The sequence below is a fragment of the Podarcis cretensis genome (assembly GCF_951804945.1).
Source record: "Podarcis cretensis genome assembly, chromosome: 5".
Lineage (NCBI taxonomy): Eukaryota > Metazoa > Chordata > Lepidosauria > Squamata > Lacertidae > Podarcis > Podarcis cretensis.
The window spans coordinates 66,422,361-66,434,422 of NC_137174.1; the positions used below are offsets into that span (position 1 = coordinate 66,422,361).

The 12,062-nt window shown below is 46.4% G+C and overlaps 1 protein-coding gene across 5 annotated transcripts in view; it reads right to left on the bottom strand.

The window, feature by feature from the left end:
• The window catches only part of CROCC2 (ciliary rootlet coiled-coil, rootletin family member 2), a 91,645-nt gene that overhangs the window by 15,999 nt on the left and 63,584 nt on the right, over positions 1-12,062 (bottom strand). For all 5 annotated transcript variants that reach the window (XM_079977409.1, XM_079977408.1, XM_079977412.1 and 2 more), the window contains 7 exons: positions 11,860-12,019; positions 10,352-10,519; positions 9,591-9,942; positions 8,018-8,202; positions 4,752-4,872; positions 3,187-3,350; positions 1,084-1,524 (listed from right to left, as the gene is read on the bottom strand). In XM_079977409.1, coding sequence (XP_079833535.1) covers positions 1,084-1,524; positions 3,187-3,350; positions 4,752-4,872; positions 8,018-8,202; positions 9,591-9,942; positions 10,352-10,519; positions 11,860-12,019 — 1,591 coding nt within the window. The remainder of the gene's footprint in view (positions 1-1,083; positions 1,525-3,186; positions 3,351-4,751; positions 4,873-8,017; positions 8,203-9,590; positions 9,943-10,351; positions 10,520-11,859; positions 12,020-12,062) is intronic.

Here is a 12,062-nt window from a genome sequence, read left to right on the forward strand (position 1 = left end):
TCCTTGGGAGAAATGGGTGGAGAGAGTATTTTGTACAAAACAATAGGGCCTGTAGAAACTACAGCGGATCCAAGCCAAAGCATGAACTTTCCTGGAGTCACCCAACACTAGAGTCAGGGGAGAAATTTGACTCTGTTCACAGTAAAGGTGAATTTACCAAATGCACACTTTCCAGAACAATATGCAAACTGAAACACAGCCATCATTCAAAATTTGCACTTCTCTGAATTTTGCAGTGAAGTTCTCCAGCCAAGCAATGTGTTGGGTAAAGTGTGCATAAAAAAGCATATACAGTGGTACCTCAGGTTAAGAACTGAATTCGTTCTAGAGGTCCATTCTTAAGTTGAAATTGTTCTTAACCTGAGGTACCACTTTAGCTAATGGAGTCTCCTGCTGAGGCCGCAGCACAATTTCTGTTCTCATCCTGAGGTAAAGTTCTTAACTCAAGGTACTATTTCTGGCTTAGTGGAGTCTGTAACCTGAAGCATCTGTAACCTGAAGCGTTTGTAACCTGAGGTACCACTGTATTAGTAAAAATACCATACAAAAAGGCATCATATCAGGGAAATGTGCTTGCAAAAATGTGTATATTTGTCAAAACTGCAAGCAAAAATGTATTTATTAGGAGCACTAAAATGCTGATGAATTGTCATAAGGGTTGTTTTATTAAATAAAACAAAAATTCCTGCAGAAATTTGGAGTACTGAAGGCTAGAAAAAAGAAATTGAGTGAACCAAAAATTGACAGATTCATCTATTCCTACCCAACACACACTATGTTACCCTAAGATATTGTACTTGTGCACACATGCACAACATAAAACCATTAGGCCCTTCATTTTTTGCTTACATATATTATTCTGAATGTGCTACCCCTTCAATTTGCGGTATCTTAAGGAAATAGGGATAGGTCATTTGGGGAGTAGGTGGCCACTGGGTGTAGCAGGTGCTCAGCATTGGGGTGGGACTGGTCTACACAACATGTTTTACAGGAGGGCACATACTATTTGGCTCAGGAGAGATGCTATCTCTTCGCACACAAACAGGCAGTGGCTGAACATTTGAAGCAGCTGATTCCTACTACCTGGAGTAGCCGACGGTCTTGCTCTGCAGCAGTCAGGGCCCTTTGCAGTTGGGAGATGTTCTCCTGGAGGGAGGAGGAGCCAGCGGTAGCATCAGACAGAGCTTGAGACAGGCTTTGCACGCGGTCCTTTAGGTGGTTTTCCGTGCCCTCAGTCCTGGCCAGAGAATGGGTCAAGTGGTCTAGCTCCTGCTGCAGCTGGGTGGTTTTGCTCTCTTTGTCTCCCAACTGGCAGCGGAGCGCCTGGGACTGCTCCTGTAAGGACTGGATCTCTACATCCTTCTCAGTGAGGCTGAGCTGGGCCCGCTGCAGTTCTCCTTCAGCAGCCCTGCGGCTCAGATCCAACTTGGTGGCCCTACTCTCTGCCGCCTCCAGGACTTCCTTCAGCTTCCACTTCTCTGTCTCTAGCTTGGCTTCCTTGGTTTTCAACTTGTTGACTTTTTCCTAGAATAATAATAAAAACCCCCAGCATGAACACCACTGGTCACTTTTGTTTTGGCCTATACTTGCAGAGGAAAAGGAGAAAGTCCTTTATGAACAAGACTGGATGCTATTGCAGCCTTGCTGTGCAGGTGCAAGAACCAGCGCTAGGCCTGATATGGAGCAAAAGCAACTGTATGTGTGAATGTGCACCCCTTTATAAAGCAATGAGAAATGAGTGCAGGTCTGATTCAATATATTCTGCTGCCTGGTGCAAAGGATAATATGGCACCCTCCCTCAATCCATGAACATCCATTAACCTGAGGGCCACATATTTTGGGAGCTGCAGGGCAGGCTAGCTTAGGGTGTGCTCAAGGGCTATGTAGATGGGCCTCCACCCCCACCGTCGGCATGTGCTGCCTGAGACAGATGCTTCACCCTACCTAATGGTGTGCCCTGAGTGAGTCAGCCTACTGATAAAATATCTGAGCTTCAAAGAGAGGTGTAAAATGAAAGAAGGGGAGAGGGAAAGAAGGGGACTTCAGGCTGCACATTAGTGATGTGTGCTGCCATTACTGGTTGGGAGTGTTGAAAGGGTGAGCAACACTCCCAAGCTCGTTTATTTACCAGCCCAGGACCCAGGACTAAGCTGCAGTATTCAGCATGGTCCCAACACCCACCTCGTGCACTGTTAGCCTCTAGCCACCATCTGGATAAAAGTGCCACCCCTCAGCATATTGCCAAGATCACAATGTGAATTACAGACCCCGTTTACATGGAAACTTACCACATCACACAGCCTTATGGTAGCATTACAGAGAGAAATGGAAAGAATCAATATTTTTTATGGAGACAGGTGATAATGTACACAGGATGAAGCTCCACCCAAACAGTCCATGTTAGCCCAAGCAGTCAACACAGCCAGACCCTTGCTTGAGGGTGCCAGTTGGAATAAAAAGTGCTCTTTAAACAGCTGGGTAAAGTCCCTTCAGAAGAAGAAAAAGCAGCAATTCTTCCACTGGGGTTTCTCTAGCACTAATTTGCTCACACCTCTATTTTAAGAACCAGAGTAGGTAATTTGTGTGTGCATTAAAGCAAGTTATACCCTTATACCCACCCCTACTCACTGCTTAACTCTTTACAAACCCTCTTTAGCTCTTGACTTTTTAAAAAGGTATTTGTATTTATAGATCTTTGAGATATCTGTATTTAAAATATTTTTTGGACTGCTTTTTAATAAGCTTCACAAACCAGTTTGCCCATTCATGCAGTTAAAGTGCCTTGTAGCTCAACTCCATGTATATCTACCAAAAAGGAAGGCCCAGCATCTACATTTTAAGATTAGCATCTTTGGTGGCAATAATATTAACTTCTCTTCCCCCACCCTGTAGGGCATTTTGCCATCAATTACTGTTAGGACTGCTTTGAGCATATCTGTCTACACACACAAGATATTTTAAAGTGTACACCTAAAACTGCAAAGTGTGGATGAGAAGAAAGCATTCGGAAATGTGTATCATACAGGTACGCTCATACAGGTACGCAAGGGCTGCCTGCAACAGTGTACACTCCATGGCAAACCTAAGTTTATGGACACACAACATATGAAATGGCCTTTAGGAGGGAGCAGCCCCATGACATGTCACTGAATGCCTTTCCCCTCCAGGGAGAGGGGTTCTGCCCACCTGCAGTTCCCTGTTCTTTTCCTGACAAATGTGCAAGTTGCGCTCCAGGGCTGCCACCTGATCTGCAAGGGCCTGCTGCGCTCTTTCCGCTTTCCTAGCCGTCTCCTCTTGCAGCATCAGTGCTGCCTGTGCGCTGCTTAGGCGCCCGTCTGCTCCCCGCTTGCCTGCAAGTGAAAACAAAAGGTTGCTTTTTAAAGGAAAGGATGGCTGCAAAATGGGGTGTGTACTTAAAAACCACCATTCATCCATGCACTCTTGCATTGCTTTGCCTGCCTGGCTAAGCTGAACCTGTGCTTTAGGGAGGACACTGAATGTTCTTCCAGATAAAAGCCACACTTACAAATGGCCATCCCTCCAGAAGGGAAGAAGCTGTCAAACCTAAAGAAGGATCTATTTGTACAAAGGGGGTATGTCAGGAGGTGGGGAACAAACCAATAGGGAAAGACAGCCTGCTGGCATCTTTCTTGTTTTCTCCCAACTCCTCTGATATCCAATTATATGAAGGAAATCAGATTAGTATTTTACATGGGTAAAGTTGTATGGTTGATTAAGGTTTCGCCCCGGGAATTGGCTCAGGAGCACCTGCCTGTCTGAGAGCACAGACCCACATGGCATTTGCTCTTTAGAACAAATTTTTACAAATGTTCAATTGATTGTTGTTCAAAGTATACATGATATGCAAATCCATCTAAGAAAGTCCCCCCACTTTTTACAAAAATGAAAGACAGCTTTGGGAGGTTGCCATTCTGAGCAAATAAACAGCAAGTGAGATGAATGCTTTATCCTTTTCCCCAGCCTTACCAAGCTGTTTTCTGCCCTCCAGTGTTCCAGATGCATTTGTGGAACCTTCCCAAGTGAGCTGCTTGGGGTAACGATTCTGAAAAGACCAATGCTCTGTAGCAAAAGGGTTAAGGTAGCCTCTAGACTAGGGTGCTCCAACATGCATGTGGTCCTTGAGGCCTTTTTTGGTAGCCCTTGGCCATGTTTGATGCCTTCCCAAAGCCAGGTAAGAGATGCACTGCGCTTTGGCAAGGAGCTGGGAAGGCTCTGACGTTCTCCCACCTCCTTCCCAAAGCCTAGTTGGTGCTTTCCCAGCTTTGGGAAGGAGATGAAAGGGCTCTAGGACCCTGCTGGAGCCTCATCCCTCCTTCCCAAACCCCAGCACCTTGCTTACCCTGCTTTGGGAAGGCAGTGTGAGGGCTGAAGTGTGTGTGTCAAGTTTTGCACACACCCCACACGACAAGGCAGTCTGTGGCCTGCAGGTTCCATGGTGACATATTCCTGGTAGGAAAGCTTGGGCCATCCTGCTCTAGACTGCACTTTTCATTTTTTTTTTAATGTTAAAGCTTCATTACACATGCCTACATAGGGGCATAGGAAGCTGCCTTCTATTGAGACAGATCATCTGATGTGACTGGCAGAAGCTCTCCAGAGGAGCTGTGAGCTCTGCCACAGCAAGCCAGCAAAGAGTCGCACCAGCATGATAAAGAAAGGAGGCATCCACAGAGAGGTATAGAAAATTATACGCAGAAAGGGATAAAGGATGGGCAGAAAGGAGAACATGCCTTCCTCACAGTCGGCTAGGAGCTTCTGGAGTTGCAGGGTGCGACTTTTTGTCCGGTCACGATCAGATTCCATTTCATTCAGCTGACGGCTCATATTCATAACCTGAATCCTCAGGTCATCCTGGAAACAAGATATATAGACATTCTCTTGATATCCTTAGCTTCTCACCAGAGAAGACCAAGAAGTAAACCTGGGATATGAAACTGCATTTTGTTATTTTAATGCATCCATTTTGCTATTTCTGTCCCATCATTTGGCTTCTCTGCAGTTTCTTTATCTTCCTTTACAACTCCTTTGACCTTGTCAACCAAGGGTCTAACTGCCTCCCCAGCTACTAATATAGTTTTTTAAAAAACCACCTTCTTGTTGGAATACTAAGGTCCCAAGCAGTTGGCAGCCTGCCATTTCACACAGTTGCTGTGGCATGCTTTCAGTTGCTGGTAACATATTTTTTTGACAATTAAGATTTCTAGTGTCAAAGAACAATTATCCTCTCGCCTTTTAAATCAGTAGATGATAGGTTCCTGCAGAATAAATGAATATAGCATGCAGAGTGCAGTCATCAGCAATATGTATCAGAGGTGGGGAGTGCTAAAGCAGCAATCTCTTAGTCTGAGAACAGGGGCATAAGAAGCATGTCCTGTTTTTCATCTATGAAATGTTGGAAAGCATGCTATTATTTTACCAATTAAGCGTTACATTGAGTAGTCTTCCCTGAGACCGGGGCCTGAGGCAATAATAATTTGAAAACAACAGGCCTCACCAAAGTATTTCCAGGGCACACTACTTTCCTTTATGCACATCTATGTAGACTTACTCAGGGATAAGTCACAGTGAACACTGAGTAAACACAAACAGTTAAGGTTGTATTCTGCATGACCCATTGAACTCAATGGGATTTAATTTTGAGCAAAGGAGAATAGGCCAGGGCTACAAAACTGCTAACTGAAAGATGTTATTGATTGTAGACATTCTTTTTGGTTACTGCATGTTAACACTGAACTCTAGGATCCTGGTGTGACAAGACAACAAAGAAAGGAATGCCTTAGATTTTATGCAGCCCAAAAGAATTAAAAAATTTCTCCGTTTCTCCATTTGTCAGAAAGGCCACTGGATGATCTGATGCTATGATTATTGTGACAGACCATGTTTTTTTAATTATTCTGGTACAGTATAAATATTTATGCATTTTTATAAGAGGCATGCTTTTGAACAATAAATAGCACATGACAGAGAAAGGGCTGAACTGCCCTTGAATGTTGCTAAACATATGTCTTCGAAGTCAACTTAGGGTCAAGCTGAGCTAGGTTGGCTCCTGCTAAAGAGAACTGGGATAGCCTAATGGATTGGAAGGCAGGGCAAATGAAGTGGGTCCTTGCACAACCTAAGCAAACTAGTGGTCCTGATCCTGCGCCCTTCCGGGAGTGGAATCTCCTCTTCCTTTCTCTGGCCTGGGCTCAGAAAAGCATGGAACAACATGCTTTCAAAAGGTCTAAAGTTCTGTGCTAAAAAATAATTACATTACATGGCTGTAATAAATCACACATTTTTTACACATATTTACTTGATTTGCATGCTTTTGCTCTAGTTACAAAAAGTTTTCTGCAAAAATACGGACTTTTTTTAATGCCTTGTTTTTGGCAGGGGGTGGTCTGAGTGTCAGGACTGGGCATGGGGAAGAAAGGCTGAGACTTTTACAGCAAAATACTGGGAGGAAAGGAAAAGGCAAGTAGGCAGAGGCTCAAGCCACAGGGAGAGGCTTGGAGCAGTGTGATCTCACATTGATCATTTCAGTTATATTTATTGGTCGTGCTTGTTTAATGTTTTCTAAACCACTTTGTAATCTTTACATTGCTAATCTGTACCCATTATACATTTGGAGAACTGAGGCTGAGATGGTGATTTGTCCAAAGCTAGTCAGTGAGTTCACAGCTGCAATGAAGGCCTCTCCATCGGGATTCAAAACACTCCCCAAGCCACACTCTCACTGGCCCTGCCTGTCTGGAAAATGTTCTGGCATTTTGTCTAATAGAAAAAAAAAAAGGTAAAGGACCCCTGGTCATCTAAGTCCAGTCAAAGGCGACTATGGGGTTGTGGCACTCATCATCTTAGGCCGACGGAGGCAGTGTTTTTCAACAGACAGCTTTCCGGGCCATGTGGCCAGCATGACTAAACTACTTCTGGCGCATGGAGGAAACACTATTTACCTTCCCACCACAGTGGTACCTATTTATCTACTTGCACTGATGTCCTTTCAAAACTGCTAGGTTGGCAGGAGCTGGGACAGAGCAACAGGAGCTTCATGAACCGTCAACCTTCTGATCAGCAAGCCCAAGAGGCTCAGTGGATTAGACCACAGCACCACCCGCATCCGTTTTTTTGTCTAAAAGTGCCTCTTGCTTGTCTGGATAAAGGATAGAGACGTGTGTGTGTATGTGTGTGCATAGAAACTAGCCTACTGTACTAAGGTAAAATTTACATCCATTTTCCTACTCACTTTTGCCTCTAGCCCTGCCCACCATTGGCATGTGGCCCCAAGAAGGTTGCCTAGAGGAGAATGTGGCCCTCAGACTGCAGAAGGCTCCCCTACCTATAGCATAGTGAGTCCTTAACATGGGTCTAATTATGTGCAGCCCCACAAACAATGGGACGCAGGTGGCGCTGTGGGTTAAAGCCTCAGCGCCTAGGGCTTGCTGATCGAAAGGTCGGCGGTTCGAATCCCTGCGGCGGGGTGCGCTCCCGCTGCTCGGTCCCAGCGCCTGCCAACCTAGCAGTTCGAAAGCACCTCCGGGTGCAAGTAGATAAATAGGGACCGCTTACCAGCGGGAAGGTAAACGGCGTTTTCGTGTGCGGCTCTGGCTCGCCAGAGCAGAGATGTCACGCTGGCCACGTGACCCGGAAGTGTCTCCGGAAAGCGCTGGCCCCTGGCCTCTTAAGTGAGATGGGTGCACAACCCCAGAGTCTGTCAAGACTGGCCCGTACGGGCAGGGGTACCTTTACCTTTACTTTACCACAAACAGTACGCATGTCTTTCAGTAATGTGAGGTAATGTGTCATATATTGCATTGCTGACACTATGATTGTGTGCGCACAAATTCTTACAGATGGAGGGATTATAGAAGTCAAGAGCTGGTGGGCATAAGGTCACAATTGGTCTCAACCTCATTACCCTAACCTCATGCTTTCCAGAGCTTCATGGGATACATACATACATACATACATACATACGAGAAAAACGGTAAATGAAAGAGATGACATTACTCACCCTCTCTCTCTGAGTGTCCCGCAGCTCCTGAAGGAAGTCCCTCAAAGCATCTCGAACTACATCTGGGTCAATTTCACTTGTGACTTGGTCACCTCTGAGAGGAGAACGTTGGTGAAATGGGGAACGTGAGCGGCTCCTCTCAGGAGACCCAGTGCGGGAGGCAGGTGTCTGCCGGCCACTGCTTCCTGTGGAAACATAAATTCTTAACGTCTCAGAAGTCAAAGAGGGAGACTCTGATCAGGATTTCAAGATGGGTAAAGGGAAATTCTGCACAACTCAGCAAAACGTTTTAAAGGGGTCTTTAAATATAGGAAACACCTTAAACAAAGCTTATGTTCTCTAGATACTTAGCCCAGCATTGTCTACTCTGACTATCAACAACTCCCCAGGGTCTCAGGTAGAGATCTTTCCCATCGTCTGATACCTAATCCTTTTTAATTGGATGTGCTAATGACTGAACTATGTCAGGTGCTCTTCCACTGAACTATGACCTCTTCCCAGGACTGAGAGACCTGTTAGATACACAACCATCAGATACATGATGTGATGATGAAAAATGTCCTTCGGGCGGTAGCAGTCAGGGCATGAGTCAACCACTGCCAGAGGCAGGACTTGGCTTTCAATAGCAGTCTTACAAACTGAAAACGGAATCCTGAGCACAGCAGTGAACACATGCAGCTTGCTTATACAGAGGGAGACCAATGGACCACCTAGCTCAGTCTTCCTCAGCCCTGTTATTTGGTATCTTTTGAACTGGAGAAGCCAGAAACTGAATCTGGAAAGCAAGTGCTTCTACACACAAATCACTTGCTTTACCACTGAGCTATGACAGCGCTCCCTGGTTGCTCACCAAGACCACTGCTTAAGTGGTGGCAAACAACCTTAATTTAAGAAAAGAAGCACATTTCCTACTCCTCATAGCTGCACCAGGTGCATTGGTATAAATCAGGGGTGAGCAACCTGCAGCCCTCAATCTATTCCAGTGGGTGGTACGCAGGGGGTAGCATAAATATACAGTGGTACCTCGGGTTACAGATGCTTCAGGTTACAGACTCCACTAACCCAGAAATAATACCTCGGATTAAGAACTTTGCTTCAGGATGAGAACAGAAATTGTGCGGCGGGGGCAGGAGGCCCCATTAGCTAAAGTGGTACCTCAGGTAAAGAACAGTTTCAGGTTAAGAACGGACCTCCATAATCAATTAAGTTCTTAAACTGAGGTACCACTGTATATGGAGAGAGAGAGAGAGAGAGAGAGAAGAAGGAAGGAAGGAAGGAAGGAGTTGGCAGAGACTAAAGGAAAAAGGGTGGCAGAAAGCAGAGAAAGAAAAAGAAAAAGAGAAATGTTTGGTGGCCCTATCAACTTTTGACCACAATGATGTGTGGCCTCCAACAGATTCCCTCAAGGGAATGTGGCGTTCAACAGAAGGTTGTCCAACCCCAATAGAGTAATTTCCTTAGCTATGAGCATATTTCATTACCACAATTAGAGGTTGATGTCTACTGCAGTTATTGCTTAGCTGAAATTTAATGCACAGCATATGAAGGATATCCTGGTTAGGAGCCTTCTGACCTTTGACTGGAGAGCAGGATCTTTGTGGCGATGGACTCCGGCTGCCAAGCCCCAGCGTGCGGCGCAGAGCCGAATGCAGTGCCACGAGCTTCAGCTCCACCTCCCTCTTGGCTGCCTCCGCTTTGGCTAGTTCTATTCCCAAGCCTTGGGAACGCCCCTCACAGGTGCTGAGGCGCATCTGGAGGCTCTCGCCTGCCCTGCTGGCTTCCTGCAGCTTCATCTCCAGGTGATGAAGATCGTCCTTCAGCTTCTTCTCCTTTGCACGGCTCTCGGCAAGGCTCTGCGCAAGGTCTTGCTCCTGAAGCCGGCTTTCTGCCTCCATGGCAGACAGCTTCTTCCGCAAGCTCAGCACCTGAAAGAACAAGGTTGGCAGGCCATGGCAATGTACGGGCACTACCACCGTCCACACCACCACCTTCTCAGGACACAGGGAAGCCAAGCACAGCTATAAATGTAGCTTGCACTCATGGTTCTTCACCTACATTTATGAAAGTGATTTATATCCAGCCAGCTACCACTATCCTGCTGCACACTCAGAGCTAAAGTAGGTGAGGCTGCAGGAAACCCGGTCCACATAGATACCCTGTCTTCTCCCCTCTGTATGCATCCCTCCATGCAACTTATCTCCACTACCACCTCTTGGAGGACAAGACACAGGAGATGGAAGAAGAGTAAGCTGCCCTCCTCAACTCTCCCAGCTTACTTTTCAATTCTTCTTCCATCTCCTGCATCTTGTCCTCCACCACCCACCACCACGTTACCTCCTTGTGAGCAGATTCACAGCTGATCTCCAATCCGGCTATTTTCTGCTTCAGTTCCAGAGCCTCTTTGCTGTTCTGCTGCTCCTGCTGCTCCTCCTCGATCAACCGATGCTGAAGTTCACTGATTTCTTGGGCTTTTTTGCTGTTCTCACTCTCTAAGGCCTTCACCTGCAAAAGGTATGCCAGAACTCTGGGTATTATCTATTGTATGGGCTCTATGCTCAGAAGCCCAGCTCACATGAAAAGCTTCTGTGGGGGAGGAGGAGAAGAAGAAGAAGAAGAAGAAGAAGAAGAAGAAGAAGAAGAAGAGAAGAAGAAGAAGAAGAGGAGGAGGAGGAGGAGGAGGAGTAGTTTGGATTTGATATCCCGCTTTATCACTACCCGAAGGAGTCTCAAAGCGGCTAACATTCTCCTTTCCCTTCCTCCCCCACAACAAACACTCTGTGAGGTCAATGGGGCTGAGAGACTTCACAGAAGTGTGACTAGTCCAAGGTCACCCAGCAGCTGCATGTGGAGGAGCGGAGACGCGAACCCGGTTCCCCAGATTACGAGACTACCGCTCTTAACCACTACACCACACTGGGAGGGGATCCCTACTGTCACATTTGGCAATTGGTGTTAGAGTGAAATGATTGACTATATAGGGCTAGTACGACAGAAGACAAAGAAGCCAAGGGCTCCCCCTCCAGACATCATTTTTATTGCACAATCATTCTTATTTCTGCTTGTGATATTACGGGGGTGGGGGGGGTGGGGATCACACATTACTCCACTTTCAATACTATTTGCACCTGCAAACATTTTGGGGTGGCCACACTGCTTCCTTTCCAAATCAGTGCATATCCCGCAACTTCCTGTTTAAATCCTGCAACTTTTTGTACCACAAATGTCCTGGTTTATTTTTGTCCCACTCAGGACTGCCCCTCTGGACAGCAACAATGTGGTAGCATTGCAGAAGTATTGCAGAACCTAAAGCAGTCTGGAGGGACCCTAACAGCAGGCGAAGCCAGAGCCAATGACAAGCAGAGCAGCTCCTCTGTAGAAAACAGGCAGGCAAGTGGGGTGGTGCTAGCTGAGGGCAGACCAAGGCTGGTGGGGCAGTGTCTCACTCACTCAATTGGATGTAAGGAACCCCAAAGGGGGCGGGAGTAGCACCGACAGTCCTAGTGGGAGGGAGATACAGGTGGGAATATTAAAAAAGAGAGCCCTTATGGGTAGGAATTATGACGGAGGATCGAGGTCTCAGGGCTCTTTCATAGGAATTTTCAGGCGCAAATTAAACAAGCCAGAAAGACATTTTGGGTGGCGATGATGATGCTTCTCTTGTCCCCTGCTTAGATACTGTACCTACAACCTTGTGTTTTGACAGTGTCCGTAGCAGCTACAAGTGGCTTTGAATAAAGAATCCAATATCGGGCGACGTCAAGGATCTCTTGTTGCAATTATTATATCCTTAGGGTTGTGATGAGAAGGGTGTGGGGGGAGAGAGTTCTAAGACACAGTTATACCTGCCTGCGCAGCTCCTGCAGCTCCCTTCGCGCTTCCATGCGAGACTTCTCCACTTCTCGTAGATTTGCTCGGACCTCCCCCACCTCTCCCTCAACGGCTGCTTTTGCTTCCTCCAGCACAGCAATCTTCTGCTCCTTCTCTTCTTTGGATCTCTGCAAGCTGCAGCAGATGCACAGGTTCATAATCTCTCATTGCTGGTAAC